Raw genomic sequence first — 15348 nt, 5'->3', positions numbered from 1 at the left:
GCATCCCATTTTTCATCTGCAGCGCATCGGCACCTGAGCAAGGGTCATGTTTGTACTTCAAAGGGCAGGAAAGGGAAATGCGTGAATATTTATGTAATAAAACCCCCTCTAAAATAAGAATTCAGCCCATGTTCTGGGGCAGGGCAGGGCCTGCTGGACCTTTGGATCATTCATTCAGCTGCAGCAGAGGAAAGTGAAAATATGTCCTGAATCGGTCTATCTCTGGCGCTTGTGCAGCCCTCACCTGTGTGTATCTGAACCCATTCCAATGTTGGATCCACACAAACCTCCGTGAGGTCAGCTGTGACTCCTCTTCCTTCATGCATGAAGCAGAGGAAGGGTAAGGGCCTTGTCCAAACTCTGTGGAGAAGCAGGGATTTGAATCCCAGTCTCCCAGCAGTGAGGCTGATGTGCTACTTCTGAGACAATCTTCTCTCTCTTGCATTGTCTGTATGTTCCTGCCACATTCATCTGTTTTCTTCTTCTCTCACAGGTGAACAACAATGGAATCATCTCTTTCCTGAAAGAAGTTTCTCAGTTTACACCAGTTGCTTTTCCAATCTCCAAGGATCGGCGTGTGGTGGCAGCGTTCTGGGCTGACGTGGATAACCGAAGAGCGGGTGATGTGTATTACCGAGAAAGCAAGGACCAGGCCCTCTTGGAGAGAGCCACCAAGGACATTGGGCAGTATTTCCCAGAAGTCCCAGAATTCTCTGCTCAGTGGGTTTTTGTTGCCACGTGGTACCGAGTGACCTTCTTTGGAGGAAGTTCTTTTTCTCCAGTGAGTTGCTGGTGTTTGGTGCAGGGTAGAAGAGGGGAGTCTCCAAATCTTTCTACCTGCCTTTCTGACCTCCAGAGAAATTACTTAGTCCATCTGATAACAAGTGGCCAGGCTACAGGGCTGTCACTGGCAAGGTTGGCACCAGAGCGTTCCGGGCATCTGGGCTCTTTCTACATGTTTGCAGTGTGCATGTGCTTTACATTTTGCTTTTCATGCCAATGAAAGATTTTAAATATCTGTGATCTATCTCCTGCCAAATTCTGTCCTCCCCCTAGTTGAAAGTAAACTTTCGTGGCCTCACTTCCAAAGGACAGGCTACTATCAAGTGCTTTATTAGCAACTTTTTTAATTCTGTTCAGTGGAGTCACCTGGTTTTCACTCAGACAAATTGATAATGTCTAATTCCACACTTCAGTGGCAGGTCTGTTCCACCTGACTAGAATGATGCAGATACAATGTGAATACTGTTTCTAAGACCTGATTACCCCAAACCACCTTTTGTGTGGCCCAAATGGAGATATAAATCTAACTGTCCCCAACCGTGTGTGAGCTGGTGTTTTTATGTCTGCTGAAAGACTCTGGGAGCGCACACACTAGGTGTTGAGGGCCTGCAAGTCACTTCTTACAAATGTTGGGTTTTAAGAATCTGACCTTTTAATTCTTTCCTATGTTCACTTTTATTTCTTAGTTATGCGTATTGCCTACTAAGCCTTAGTCAGTGTTTTTAAGCTTTAATTCCAAGCTGTAAGCTTCCAAACCCAAATTTGGTCATCTAGAAAAGTGGCTTGTTTCTCAGGGGTTGCATGGTACCCACAGCTGCTGGAGAACCTAGAGGTGCCCTTACCTTTCATCACAAGTGCTAGTTAATCTGTGGTAATCTAGCTTTCTATGTAGTTTGCTTTACTCTGTGATTCTGTGCTGGAGAGTTGCTCTCAGCTGGAGTGAATAGAAATGAGTCCTCTCTCAATCTTAACCATCTTGGTGCAAATTAGTTTTTCCAGATGAAACAGGACAGTCCAAACTCACAGGATCTGTTTCCTCTCCTGTCCTGGCTCTCTCTGTCTTAGCTATGCTCCCTCCTCTCCTGTAACTCCTCCCTTCACCTCAGTGTTTGTCTTGTAGGTAAACACCTTCCAAATTGTCCTCATCACCGATGGCAAACTCTCCTTCACTATCTTCAACTACGAGTCTATCACCTGGACCACAGGCATGCATGCTAGCAGCGGGGGAGACTTTGCTGGGCTTGGTGGTATTGCGGCCCAGGTAAGCCAGGCAAGCTGCAGGCACCCTTTCCTCTTAATCCATCAGTACAGAAGCTGTTGGAGCCACCTCTCTCAACTTTTACTGTATTATTTCTTTCTTGCCAGGAGCATGAAGCAGCCAGGGTAATTTAGGTAGTGGTTGTGCTTTCTTTCTTTCTTTTTTTTCTTTTCTTTTTTGTTTTTAAGGTTCTTTAAATACCCGCATATTCTCTCACTCTCAAGAGCTGAGACCATATAGAGGGCTTTATTATAGTGAAACCACAGTTCTTTACGTTGGCCAGTGCCTCTGTTGCTTTTCTTTCTAACCTCAGTTTTTTAAGAGCCGTTCTGCAGCTGCTGCAGCAAGCACAGCTTTCACTTGTGTTTTTATTTCATCCTTCTGTGTTGTTGTGTTTTGTTTTGTTTTTTTAAACTGGTGCCCATTCGGATGTGTGAATTTACCACCAGTTGCTCTGCCCTTGGCTCACTGCCTGCGCCCATTTGAGAGTCTCCAGAAAGCAGGAAATCACAGGTGTAAAGGAAATGGACACATTTGGAGTCCCAGAATTCAAAAGTGCAGATTTTATGTATGTAAACAGAGCAGTAACCGCATGCCTTGGAAGGCCGACAGGGCTCCAGGAACGCCCCACCCTAACACCAGCCAAAGAGAAGGAGAAGTCTCAAAAAACTCGCCCAGCGTCAATTTGTTATTGAGTTTGCAAGAATGTGCAGCAGCCATTCAGCGTGAGACAAAGCCACTCAGCTCTGTGCAAAAGCGTCTGGCCTTGTATGGCAGAGGAACCTACTTGGCCTAAGCTAGCAGTGCTGTTCTCCCTGACTTCTTTCCATGAAGCATGTCCAAAACTTGTCTGGACTCACCCTGTGCACATGCTCCATACAGAATCCCAGGTGCAGAGGCAAATGAAAATAGAATGGACGTTGCATGCTGTTTCCAAGGGATGAGTCATCAATGTGCAAAGACTGCTGAGGCACAAAGCGCTCCTGTTTGCCCTGGCTATGTTGAGCCGTGCAGGGGAAGCATTGTGGTGGGATGCCCCAAGTCTCCCCCAGCTCTTTAGTCCCACCCATTCTGTATACAGCCATGCAGGGCTTCCTAGCAGCAGGGAAAGCGGGCTCCTCTAAAGTTATTGGCTGCCTTCCTGGCACTTGGAAGGCCTTGCCAAAGGTGCTGCACCAGGTGATGTACAGATCCCTAAGGTCCTGCTACACCTGCTAGGTGTGTAAGTCCACTTAGATGTCTAAGCACAATCCCATTCCACCCTGCTAAAGTCCCTGAAAAAAAAACATTAATGCAAAGGATGAGTGTACCATCCTCCTCCTCTTCCCTGCATATCATGACTTAGCCCTAAGGCTATGATGACGGGGGTTACCATAGTAGGCATAATAATGGTTTTTCAGGGACTTAAGCATAGTGGAATAGACTCACCCTTAGGCCTTAAATGGGACCTGGCCCCTCCTGACATGCTTTCCTGTGCATAAAACCCTAGTAAAGAAGATGAAAGGTGGGAGGGGAAGCAGAGGCTGCATCTACTCCACATTTGCATGTGCAACTGCAGCATACCTGGAGCTAGTTGTTATCTAAAGGGCTGAGTAAGTATGCAGTGCACTGGGTGAGCTTGTATAGCCTGCTATGTCTTCCTCACTGTTGGTACCCCTGCTGGCTGTCCTCCTTCCTTGCTAGCTAACACATGTACAACTGTACACAACACCCCCCTACCACCCAGACATAGCCAGAAGTGATGTGACACTGGAGGCGGGTGGTAGAGCTGAAACTGAAACTCTGGGCTCCCGACTCCCAGTCCGTATGCAGCAGATCTCAACCCCTCAGGCGTTGCTGCAGTGGGCACTGTAATGTTTGTGCCCATTGCCAAGGAGCAGAAGGCAATGGCAAGGTGCTTGAACTAGCAAAAGAAGCAACAGTCAAAGAAACCAGCCAGCCTCTTCCTTCTTTCGTGTCCTCGTTGGGTTTGTCCTCAGGTGCTGCACTATGGTGGAAGTGAGGCATCTGCGACTGCCTGCAAGAATTCTTACTGTCTGTCCTTGTCTTCCTAGGCAGGTTTCAACGCCGGTGATGGAAAGCGCTACTTCAACATCCCCGGATCTCGCACTGATGACATCGTTGACGTGGAGATGACGACAAATGTGGGTATCCCCGGGCGCTGGGTGTTCAGAATCGATGATGCCCAGGTGCAAGTGGGGGGCTGCAACAACACAAGTAAGAGGACAGCAGTTAGGTTTATTTAAACAAACCAATTCTTCCATCCTTTCTCTGGGTTATTTTGTCTTTCCCTGTGTAATTCCAGGGCCCATGAAAAGAGGGAAGAGAGCAGGTCTGAAGTGGGGCTGAGCAGGTGGAGGAGGGGAAAGCTAGGGGCATTGTTGGTGGCAAGGGGAGAGGGGAAAAACTCTTGAAGCCTTCAGTGAAATACATGTGGCAATGGGGTACTGGCTACCTTGCCATTGAATCAAACCAAATCATGATGGGTCCTGTACAAGATGCTGGCTCCCAAGACCTGAAACCCAAGGTGCTAAGCCAAATTCAGGCTATGCACCCTTTGGTGAGTTTAGTGGGAGGTGTCCATACCTTCAGGCATGGCACCCCAAGACAATGTAATGTATTGCAGAGGGTGAAGAGGAGGTGAGGACTCATTGCCTGCCAGCTGATCCCTGGTGACTGGGATCTGCGCCAAGCAGAAGATAAGCCACAAAAGCCTTCTCTCACTCAAGTCTAAGTAACCACAGAGCAGCTGCCATATGGGGAGCCCCCCTTCCCTTGTGAACTCACTGTGGTTTGTTTGCTTGGCTGTACCCTGTGTTTTTCACCACATTTGATGGTGGGAGGGGTGTTCTCTGCTGCTCTGCTTTGAGCAAGAATGATGAGGCTCTGTTCTGGGAATTCACGAGAGTGTTTCAGAAACCAGCAGCAAAACAGTTGCCCATGCTGTATGTCTGTGAGAAAGTGGGAAATTGTATAGAAACAGGGAACACTGATGTTGAATGCCCCATCTTTTGCAACTGTGGAGAAGTGATGTGGCCCAGTAATTGATCATCGCTGCCCATGAAATGGTTTTATATCAAAATTGCCACTAGTTTCTGAAACATCCTCATATAAGCAGATGTGGAATGTGATTGTTTGGTTGGTTTGTTTGTTTGGTTGGGTTTTTCTTGTTTTGTTTTGTTTTGTTTTTTGGGGCGGGGGGTGTTAATGAGAAAAGGACTAAAGTTGTAGGGTCAAATTCAACCCCCTGATGCAGGACTCCAGAAAAGCCAGTGGAGTCATGCCTGCTTCTGTCTGGGCTGAATTTGGCCCATTGTTTCTGCCTCCATGGGAGGGGAAAAGGCCTTGTGGTACCTGGGCTGAGGTGCACCATTATGAATGTGCTGGATAATTGGGAGGCAAATAATGTCTTGTGTCTGGAGACATGTTCCTGACTACTGTGTGTGCTGTAATCATGAGTCTTTCTCTTAGGTGGCCAGTGTTGAAATTTGGGTTTATTGTCTTTTGAACCAGAGAAATAAAAGGGGAGGGGGAGAAAAAATAATTGTAAATGAGGAATCAAGTCAGGATTGATGTAATGAGCAATGTGGAGAAAGGGAGACATATGGACATAATGGGGGGATGTGGTGTAGTGGTTACGACATTGATTGGGCTTCAGGGGACCAAAATTCAGTTCCCTGCTGCATCATGGATTCTCTCTGTGATGCTGGGCTCCCAATGTGAGAAGATATACTGCTTCCAAAGCATCCTAATATAAGCTGGGAGAAGGCTATCTTTATCCTGGAATAAGAGTATGAACATCCACTTGGGAATCTTTACTGGTATAACTACAGCACTTTTATTCCACAGGCTGCCTTCATAGCGGGATGATTTCCCATAAGGACAAGCCCCAAGCCTCCCTGGTTCTTAGTTTGTCACCTGCACAATGAGTGGCAAGATAATTGTAAGACATTCAGGTTATCACTTGTTGACAGCAATTGGCAGTGAGTGCTGCAGAAGTATCCTCCATGGAACATGTTGGCAAACAAATGCCCAGCAACAGTCTAAAGGGAAGCCTTGACAAGCCAGTGGCATCTGTGTGGACCAGATGGGGTTGAAGGCCAAAGGGACCTTTTAGCCCAATGTTCTTACTGCTGTGCTGGGCTGTGCTGTGGGAGCCTGCTGCTGGGTCTCCTAATAATACATGTGGCCACTTGTTTTTGCAGCCTCTGTGTGCCTGACGTTACGGCCATGTCTGAATGGGGGGAAATGCATTGAGGATTGCATCACAGGGAATCCCTCTTACACCTGCTCGTGCCTGGCAGGCTTCACTGGAAAAAGATGCCACCTTGGTAAGTGCGCTCCGCAATGCCCTCCGTGGTGCTTGTATACTCCTTCTCTTTCCCGAGCTTGGACTGGACAGCCATTAACAATCTCCTGGCCTTTGTGACCATTGTGCCTTGCTGCCTCTCTCCTGCCCTGGAGAAGAAAACTGTTCCACCTTCATTCGCAACCCAGGAGACCCTGGAATATGTAGCCAGTGAAATAGCTTCAGTTCCACAAGGTGGACAGGCCCCTGGTTAGACCAGAATGAGCTGAACTCATGTCTTCTACTCTGCCACAGATTCTCTGTATGAGCTTAGATGAGTTGATCTCACTGGATCGCAGTAAAATAGGGGAGAGAGCATTTCCCTCCCTCATAGGAAGGAGGAGGGGGATAAAACTCTTAGACTGTGGTGTGCTTGGATGTCCCATCCATGTGGGACAGATAAGTACAGCTCGGATATAAATACTGCCTGTGACTGACTGCTGCTTATGAGCCAGCTGGTTACAGGCACAGGAGAGGATAGGAGAGTGAGGTGATGTTGCTCCCACCCCAACAGCATCTGTAACCAACTGTTGATGCATGTGGGGAAAAAGGGGCAGACAGGGTGAGCCAGAAGGCAGAGTCCACATGTGGTCTCTGCCTGTCCCACACCAGGCAGCATTCCACTAGCGTGGCCACTTCCCTGGCCATGGAGAGCACATGCAGGGCACTGTTCCATGCTTCTCTGCTGGTGTTTCTTCCCCAACCCTCCCTAAAGGAGAACAGGCAGAGCACTCAGCACCTTTCTCCCTGAGCCTCCATGTTGTTGTGTTGCAGATGTAGATGAGTGCCTTTCCCACCCATGTCAGAATGGAGCCACCTGCATTAATGGTGTCAACAGCTTCAGCTGTCAGTGTCCACCAGGGTTCAAAGGCACTACGTGTGAGAATGGTGAGTAGTGCTGGGTCCAAAATAACTTTGGCAAAGGACTTAAGTGCAGTCCTGCTGGGTTGCAAGACTAGCTTAGTGCACAGGGGGACAGCATCCTTGATTCTGCCCCACATGGGGAGTGGGGCAAAGGGAATCTCTGTGGTATCCATGCTACTTCAAAAGGGTGCTACAGGCTGGCTTTCTCCCTCCATGCAGACTCTGATTCAGCAGCCCCACAGGTGAGTGGCAGGACTTCCATTGGCTGCACAGGCCTGTGAACCCATAATAATGTGGCAACGTGTAGAGTCCTCTGACTATAACTTGATGCAGTACAAACTTATGAGAAAACTATGCAAAGGCTGCATTAGAGGCCTGTGGGAACATTTAAGAGACAGGATAATGGGACCATGTGATAGGCTTTCAAGGTCTTAATCCCAGTCCCAATCCCTATTCCCTCTGTAGCCTTGGCAAAGTCACCTAGTGTACACACAGCCAGCCTTGCTCTACACTATAGTGCCTCCTTTGTGAGGAGCCTTGTTGAAGTTGATGGGAAGAGCCAAGTAAGGCACTAATCATAGCATGAATAAGTGGGATAGAATTGAGCCTTCCAACTTTGGCGGGGGGGGGGAGAATTTTTCCCTCTGCAGAAAGGGAATAGTAGTGCCCACCTGAGAGGGCTGACTGGGAGTGTCCAGATACCACTGGCCAGTTCTTATTGGCAGCTTTGAAAACCCTGACCTAAATATACAGGGCCAGACACTTTGCTCTCAAGTTAACACTGATTCTGCAATCAGCGGGATGCCACACACCATACTGGTACTGACTTCCATGTCACAGCCTCTGTAGCACTGCAGTGACTATCAATTGTTAAGGTTTAGGCAGAAGCTTCCAGGGGACCTGTAGCTGTGACTGGGATAAAGAAACAACCCCCACCCTGCATGCTAGTGTGTGAAAGCAGTTCTGGGTTTTCTGCAGACAGTTGCAGGCATCTTGGACTTTGACTTGTTTGAATCCAAAGGAAACTTTTGCCTCTGGCTCTGGGTGACGCCAGTGGCCCATTTCTAAGCAGGCCGGGTGTTAGTGTAGTGCATTTCAGTGGTTCTGTGTGAAACCGTCTTCACTTCACTGGGTTTTCTGTATTGAAACAAGCTGGTGGTTGTTGTCATGTAAGCAGAAAACAAGCAGCCTTGCTCTCTGCAAGGATTTCACTGATAAAGTTCTGATCCAGAAGTCAATGTGAACCTTCGTAATGACTTCCTAACTGTCTGGGTTATGTCCTCAGTGTCAGTGTTTAATCCAAATAGCAACCTCATCAGGAAGATAAAGCATCTGCCATGTCAAATAGCAGCTCTTTGCTCATTTGGACGTGAGAGCAATCACACAGGCCTTATTTTAAACATCTGAAGTGCAGATTTCCAAATGCTTGGCACCCATAGTAGGAAATACATTTTCAGAAAAGCTTAGCTCCCATCTAGGTGCTTAGAAAAAGGACCAGACTTTTTCAGGACCTGCAGGATCTGTCCCTACTTCCTCATCCTTTGTTCTGAAGTCTCACCAAGATACCTCAGTGCTGGTCATGGTAGCTCACATGCCAAGGACATTGGTACCAATAAATACAAGTGGGGAAATGGAAAACTAAGCCACTAAACAATTGCCCATCTTCTCTATTAGCAAGTACAAGCCCCTTGCAACTATATCTGCCTAGGACATCTGTTAGCTTAGCTCAGCAATCTTAAAACAAAGAACATAAGCTTTGACTCCAGGCTGTTCAAATCTGGACATGCCTATGTCCATGTCTCCAGCCATCTGCCTGGCCCTTGGCATAGCAACTGGCATACCTTCAGGTACTTCCCTGACTAAGTTCCTCCTTGTGACCAGACACCAGCCTTCAGATCCTGCGTGTTCCCAGAGGTACTCAGTTATGGAGCATCTAGCTGCTGTCTTGAAGTCCAGCCTTTCTGGTTTATTCTCAGGATGCAGCATCCCTGCCTCATAGCTGTTTCTTGGTCCTGCCTCATGGTTCAGCTGCCAAGGTCTAAGGCCAGTGCTGACCCTCAGAGTCTCCACAGCAGCTTAAGCACATCCTCTGCAGAGACAAAGCTATGTGTGAGTCCTGGTTGACAGTTTAGCTGAGACAGTTAAAGCAAGTGATGTGACAGCTTGCAGTGATGGTTATGTGACAGGTAGAGCAAGTGATGCACAGACTGGGCAGAGGAGCTTCACAGTCGCACACACTTTGCTGATAATAGAGGACAAGCTGTGAGACAGTGACAGGCCTGTGAGCAAAAACTTATTTAGGGTTTGCTTAGTGTCCTTAAGGCTTACCAAAGGCCCTGTTTTGGCCCTGCTCCTCTTGCTCAGTCTCCTCTCTGATGGTGTCATTCTTTACATGGGGCTTGTTGATCCCTGAGCTATTTCAGAATAGGTGTTCCTGAAACACTCCAAGCATGGACACAAACTCTGGAATAAGGTGCCTTGTTCTGAATTGGCTTAGTCCTACTTTGGAAACTTGTTCTTTTGGGGTGCATATGGGGTGAAGCAAGTCTGATCACCTTTTTCTGTGGCCTGGGTCTTACTGGCACAGCTTCGTCTTGGATTTGTGGTGTAACTGGGACAAAACTTTACCTTATGTGTGTACTAGTTCTTTGACACTTTTAAGTGAATAGATACAATCACAGAAAAGTAGGGTTGAAGGGACTTTTGGAGGTCAGTCTAGTCCAAGCACCTACTCTAGGCAGGATTAGTCCTGTCCAAACCATCCCATACAAATACTTGTCTAACATAGTACTAAAACTACACAAATCAACCCTGTCACACAATGAAAAGGCGTATTGCCCAGGGACACCAAAAGTACTCTAACCTGCCACGGGGGGATGAGGACAGCCAATGTCCTGTCTCTGCAGGAGTTGTTGAAATGCACTCAAGAGATCCAATGTGATTGAACTCTGTTAGCCACTGCATTGGCTCATCTGTTTTCATCCTAGGATACAACAAGTCTGTGTCAGAGTCTAGGAAGGAAAGCACTGTGCTTTCAGCTGCTGGTGATATCTGTGGCAGTGAAGCCCAGTCCATTCCCCAGCGCCTCCCTTTGCTGCCTGGCTACACTTCCGTTCATGTACTGGCTTGTCAGTCTTGGCCTTCTGGCTTGACCTCTGCCAATATCAATCCACCTCCCTTCCAGAGCATGTGACACGGCACCCTGAGTCAAAGTGCTGGTTCAAGACACTGGTCCTCACAGCTAGTTAAGAACATCAATACTTGGAGGCACAGTGTGTGACCCCTCTGCCCAGGTCTACCTCCCACCAGACTCAGGTAAATGGGACCTGCTGCCAAGGGGCTTGAGAGACATCTCTTGAGTGACAGTCAGGTGGTGGGGTAGCCTGGTGCATCTACAGAGAGTGACTGGCACTTGCCCTGCAACTGAAGAAGTTAAATGGCCAGCTGCCGGCACTTAGTCTCAAACTGGAGGAAAGCTAGGAAGAAGGATCATTGAAGCAGAGTGTGTGTGGATTTTGGAAGGAGCCTAGTAGCTAGGGAGGACACACCTAGACTCTCTAGAGCTGAAGTGCCAACAGTATGTCCTTTGCTTCACCTGGGGTATGCTGGCAGGAATAGGCACTGTGTCCAGCCAAGGGTGGCAAGTTGCAACCCAGCCAAATAGACACATGCATCGTTCAGTAGTGGGCTGTGGCAGCACAGCTAGGCTGTGCAGGGTGGTGTCCAGTGAGGGTGACTAGCTAAACAGGATGAGCCATAGTGGCAAGTACCATGGTCCAAAACCTTACCCAGTGTATATCAGGTGAGTCTGTCATGTGCTCGGGGGCCCACCTCTCTCAGTAATGCCTCCCTCTTTGATACTGCTGGGCCCCACTATAGCAGTAAGTTCTCCAGGGATGTGTTTACTAAAAAGAATTAAAATTCAGGTACTGGGGACCCAGCTATGCTCCCTGCTGGTGGTAAAGGTGCATGGATCCCAGGGCTGGTTAATGGTATAGCCAGGTTCTGCATTAAAAACAAAGTCCAGCAAGTTGTGGCATAGGAGAGCTGTCTTCCCACTGAGGCTGACCAGCTCTCCCCATCCCTGTCTTCCTCAGTAGGACTTGAAGGGGAGGGGGAACACCACTGGGCCAGGCCCCTTTCCAGCAAAGCACAAAACTGCTGGCCTGAATTTCTCCCTGCCAAGAACTTGCAGAGAGAAGGGAGGAGGATGCAAGGGGGCTTGGCCAGGCATGTGGGCTCCATGCTGGTGGGAGAGCTGCAAGTTCTGTGGTTCCCACGGCTGTACCTAATACCTCACTTCACGTACGTGGAACCTTGCAGAGGAGTCGCCATGTGAAGCCAAGGCCTGCCAGAACGGTGGGGAGTGCCAGGCAGTGAATGGGACAGCTGCATGTGTGTGCCAGCCAGGATACACAGGGGAGGACTGTGAGGCAGGTAAGAAGCCAAAGGGAGGAATGTGTGTGGGGATGGCTGCCAGTGAGGGGCAAATTCCTTGGCTGATGTGCTGCGTTCTGCAAAGTGCTGAGATGCCTTTGCAGCAGGTGTGGAGCAGTGCAGGGGCGAGGCTGTTCTGGGTGGCCAGTCCTGTGGTTCAGTGAAGGCAGGGTTTTGTACCATGCTATGGCTGGTTGATCTGGCATCCCAAAGCCATTGCCAGTGTTCTGAAGGCAAGTGAAGACCCTGAGGATCAGAGAGATGGGAAACTGCTACTTGGTGGGTCTGCCTTGGGGCTGAAGAGGGAAAGCTTGGGGAGAGGGATGTGAGACACAAGCATGAGAATAAGAACAGGCCATATGCTAGAGGTGATGTAGACAGGGAGGGTTTAGTTCTGGATAACTGCAAACAGAAGATGCAGCGAGCAGCAAGCAGACCGGAAGGCCATACCCTGTCAGATGAATTACCAGCCAAACATGATGGTGGGTAGCTGCAGGGGTGGTGATACCAGTGCCTACCGTGCTGCCTTTTTCTTCCCTGGAACTCCTGCTCACTGCTTGCAGCCATCTGTTTTCTCTTATTTTCTATTTAGAGGGACCGCTCCCTTGTTCTCTGTACAGCACTTGACATAGCAGGTGTTCCAAGACCAGGCTCCCAGAGCTACCAGGGTACAAATAACAGGAGCTGGAGGAGAGATCTAATGCCAGGAGATCCATAACCTGGGCAGGGCTGATATTGGGTGGTAAGGGCCAGTTCATGTCTCCAGGTACAGAGATAACAAGCGAGGCCGTCAGCCACATCTGTTGATCTGGGCATATGTAGGCTGGGTCTAGAGGCTGGCCTGACACTGAGACCTGATCATCCTAGCTGTTCTCCTCTCCAGAAGTGAACGAGTGTGATTCCAACCCCTGCCTGAACGGGGGTCGGTGCATTGACCTGGTGGACAACTACTCCTGTGTGTGTGTTGAGCCCTTCGTGGGACAGCGCTGTGAGACAGGTGCCCTGCTTCTCTCTGCATGCAGTGGAGTCTCCCTTGCCTATGGCCAGAGTCCCTAGGGGGGGGGTTAGTCTGTGGCAGAGCCTTTGCTGGGCCCTGTCTGTCTGTGCCTCCCTCCCTCCCTGCTCTCAGGATCACTGCCAAGGCCCCATCCTGCCTTCCCAGTGGCCTATTCCTTGAATTTAGCTGAGCTGTGTTGAGACTGCTTCTCTACCCTCCAGACCCCTCCTCCTGCGAGGACCAGAGCTGCCGAAACCGCCAGACATGTAACTATATCCGCCCTGGACGCTACATCTGCACTTGCTCCCCAGGCTACTATGGCAGCAACTGCCAGTATGGTAAGCAGGACAGGCCATGGGTGGACACAGGAGAGTCACTCTGATGTAACTGAGATGTAAGACTTGACTCCATACCGTTCCAGCTGGACGCTCCCTTCAGATTTGCCCTGTGCTGAGGTTGCCTTGAGGCTGCAGGGCATTTGGTCTAGTCTCTCTCTGTCACACCAGCTCCTGGCTCCAAGAACTGGGCATTGCCCTGAGCTCAATTCGGCCAAAGTGGAGAGCCTGGGCTATGGAGAATGAATGGTAGATCCACAGGATGTTTAGTAAAACTTGTCCTGAAACACGGTAGGAGCAGAGCAAGCAGGCTGGTGAGCCCTGAGGCAGGGGCCAGTGAGAAATAGGATAGTTCAGTGCAGCCTTCTGCTGAAGGGATCATGTTAAAGCACTTGTGCAGGGGGTCAAACCACATTAACTTCAAAAGAGTGAGTGGGATATTCCCCAAGATATCTGCCCAGCTCTTTAGCAACCCTCCAGTCAGGTCTCCCTGGGGTGAGCCACTGCTATCACTAGTTACACTGGTGTGGGGATGATGACCCCTCCTTAGCTGAGGTGACTTTTTCTCCCTCCATGCCTCTACTAATGACCACTCTTCACAGGTGGACCTAGAGTGGCAAGTGCTTGTCTCTCCAATCCATGCCAGAATGAGGGGAACTGCCTGGAAACAGAGCAAGGCTACATCTGTGAATGCCCAGAGGGCTACACAGGTCCCGACTGCAGAGACAGTAAGTAGTGGAGATAGGGCCTTCCCCAGATGCAGATCAAATTGCTGAGGGTAATCTCATCGTGTGGCCATTCCTGCTGAGAGCCAATGCATCATATTCAGGGCACCACTGGATAAACAGTGGCTCATTTCTCCAGTTGGAGAGGAAGGTGGCTCAGAAGCTGCCATCACCTGGTGTCAGTTAGAATTGTGTTCTGATGGGGAGGTGCTGACAGGAGACACTTGTGGCTGCATTGAATCCATGCGACTCCAAGCAGGATTTGTTTGCATCCTGTGAGACTCGGTGGTGGTGGATGAAAATCTTATGAAAATCTTAGCAGCTGGAACAGGATGCTGGCTGTCCTGACAGTCTCCCTGTCACTGCCCTCTATTACAGAGCTTTCCGAAGACTGTGAGTGTCGGAATGGGGGAAGGTGTCTGGATGGAAACTTCACTATCTGCCAGTGTCCACCTGGGTACTTCGGTCTCCTCTGTGAATTTGGTAGGATCAAACTCCCACATTCCTGTCCAGATCCTGGGAAGGCAGCCACAAGGCAGAGGGAGAACAGTTGTTCTATCTCACCCCTCCAGGGCAGGGCATGTAGCAAAAAAAACTTAGATTAAGCCTCAGGAGAACTTCCTGACCATGACAGCAGATCAATGGAACAAGCTGCCCAGGGAAGTAGTGGAGTCTGCATCATGGGAGATTTCCCAGAAGGAGCTGGGCTGGGGTGGTTTCAGAATGACAAATCCTGTGTCTGTGCCAAGCACTGGCGTGGGTGACCCTGGAGGTTACTGACAGCCCTGTGCCTGCACAGTTCTCAGCCTTCCTCTCTTTTGTAACCTAAGAATGATGAGCATTGGGCAGTCCATCCATGACTGTTGGACTCAAGTGACTGCAAGCCTTGCGGTCATGCACTGTGCTGTCAGTCAGCATCTGCTGTGCCCCAAAGCAAGGGAGACACTCCATCCCCACAGCTGCTGGGTCCCACTCTTCTCTTAGGACCCTGCACTTGCTGGCATGGAAATGCCCCCTCGTGGGGGAGAAGGGAATTGACTCTTCTCCTACTCTGTACTTGGCCTCTCCGCAGTTCCCAGCTCACAAACCCAGCCCTGGCTCCCTGAAACAGAGGAAGGCTCAGGCTTTCATGTACACAGACACAGACACAGACACAGACCTGAACTTTCCTCAATAACCCAAGCATGATGCTGCTCATCCCCCCAGGAGGCCTCACTCTTCTCAGAAGCACAGAGGACAATCAGATGGAGCCAGCTTCCCCCTGCCTCTTATGTCACTGACAGTAGGTGACCAGTGTCCATGGAGGGCCATTACAGACTCCTACCAGTCTGGTCAACCAAGTGCCTGATGCTGACATATGGGAGTGTCACTAACAAGCAGTGGCTCTTGTTTCTCATCTTACAGAAGTGACCACAACACCTTGCAACATGAACACTCAGTGCCCAGATGGGGGCTATTGCATGGAGTACGGAGGGAGCTACCTTTGCGTGTGTCATACAGATTATACCACCAACCACTGTGAGTGTGGCCTGCAGGAAAAGGCTGATGGGGGATGGGAAAGTGGGTATCTGGCCTGGGGCTGGCACTCTGTGAAGCGTGGC

The 15348-nt window shown here is 49.5% G+C and overlaps 1 protein-coding gene across 5 annotated transcripts in view; it reads left to right on the top strand.

The window, feature by feature from the left end:
* The window catches only part of SNED1 (sushi, nidogen and EGF like domains 1), a 79025-nt gene that overhangs the window by 37876 nt on the left and 25801 nt on the right, over nt 1–15348 (top strand). For all 5 annotated transcript variants that reach the window (XR_002102487.1, XR_002102488.1, XR_002102486.1 and 2 more), the window contains exons 2-12: nt 494–781; nt 1904–2044; nt 4096–4258; nt 6247–6372; nt 7164–7277; nt 11577–11690; nt 12574–12687; nt 12909–13025; nt 13625–13750; nt 14126–14230; nt 15152–15265. Coding sequence is in view for 2 of the 5 variants with exons in the window: in XM_019543036.1 (XP_019398581.1) it covers nt 494–781; nt 1904–2044; nt 4096–4258; nt 6247–6372; nt 7164–7277; nt 11577–11690; nt 12574–12687; nt 12909–13025; nt 13625–13750; nt 14126–14230; nt 15152–15265 (1522 nt within the window). In the remaining 3 variants the exon portion in view is untranslated. The remainder of the gene's footprint in view (nt 1–493; nt 782–1903; nt 2045–4095; nt 4259–6246; nt 6373–7163; nt 7278–11576; nt 11691–12573; nt 12688–12908; nt 13026–13624; nt 13751–14125; nt 14231–15151; nt 15266–15348) is intronic.

Source organism: Crocodylus porosus, unplaced genomic scaffold (genome assembly GCF_001723895.1).
Source record: "Crocodylus porosus isolate Cpor-Errol unplaced genomic scaffold, CroPor_comp1, whole genome shotgun sequence".
Taxonomy (NCBI): Eukaryota; Metazoa; Chordata; order Crocodylia; family Crocodylidae; genus Crocodylus; species Crocodylus porosus.
The sequence above is the reverse complement of the archived record's forward strand: the minus strand, read 5'-3'. Positions and strand labels throughout refer to the sequence as shown.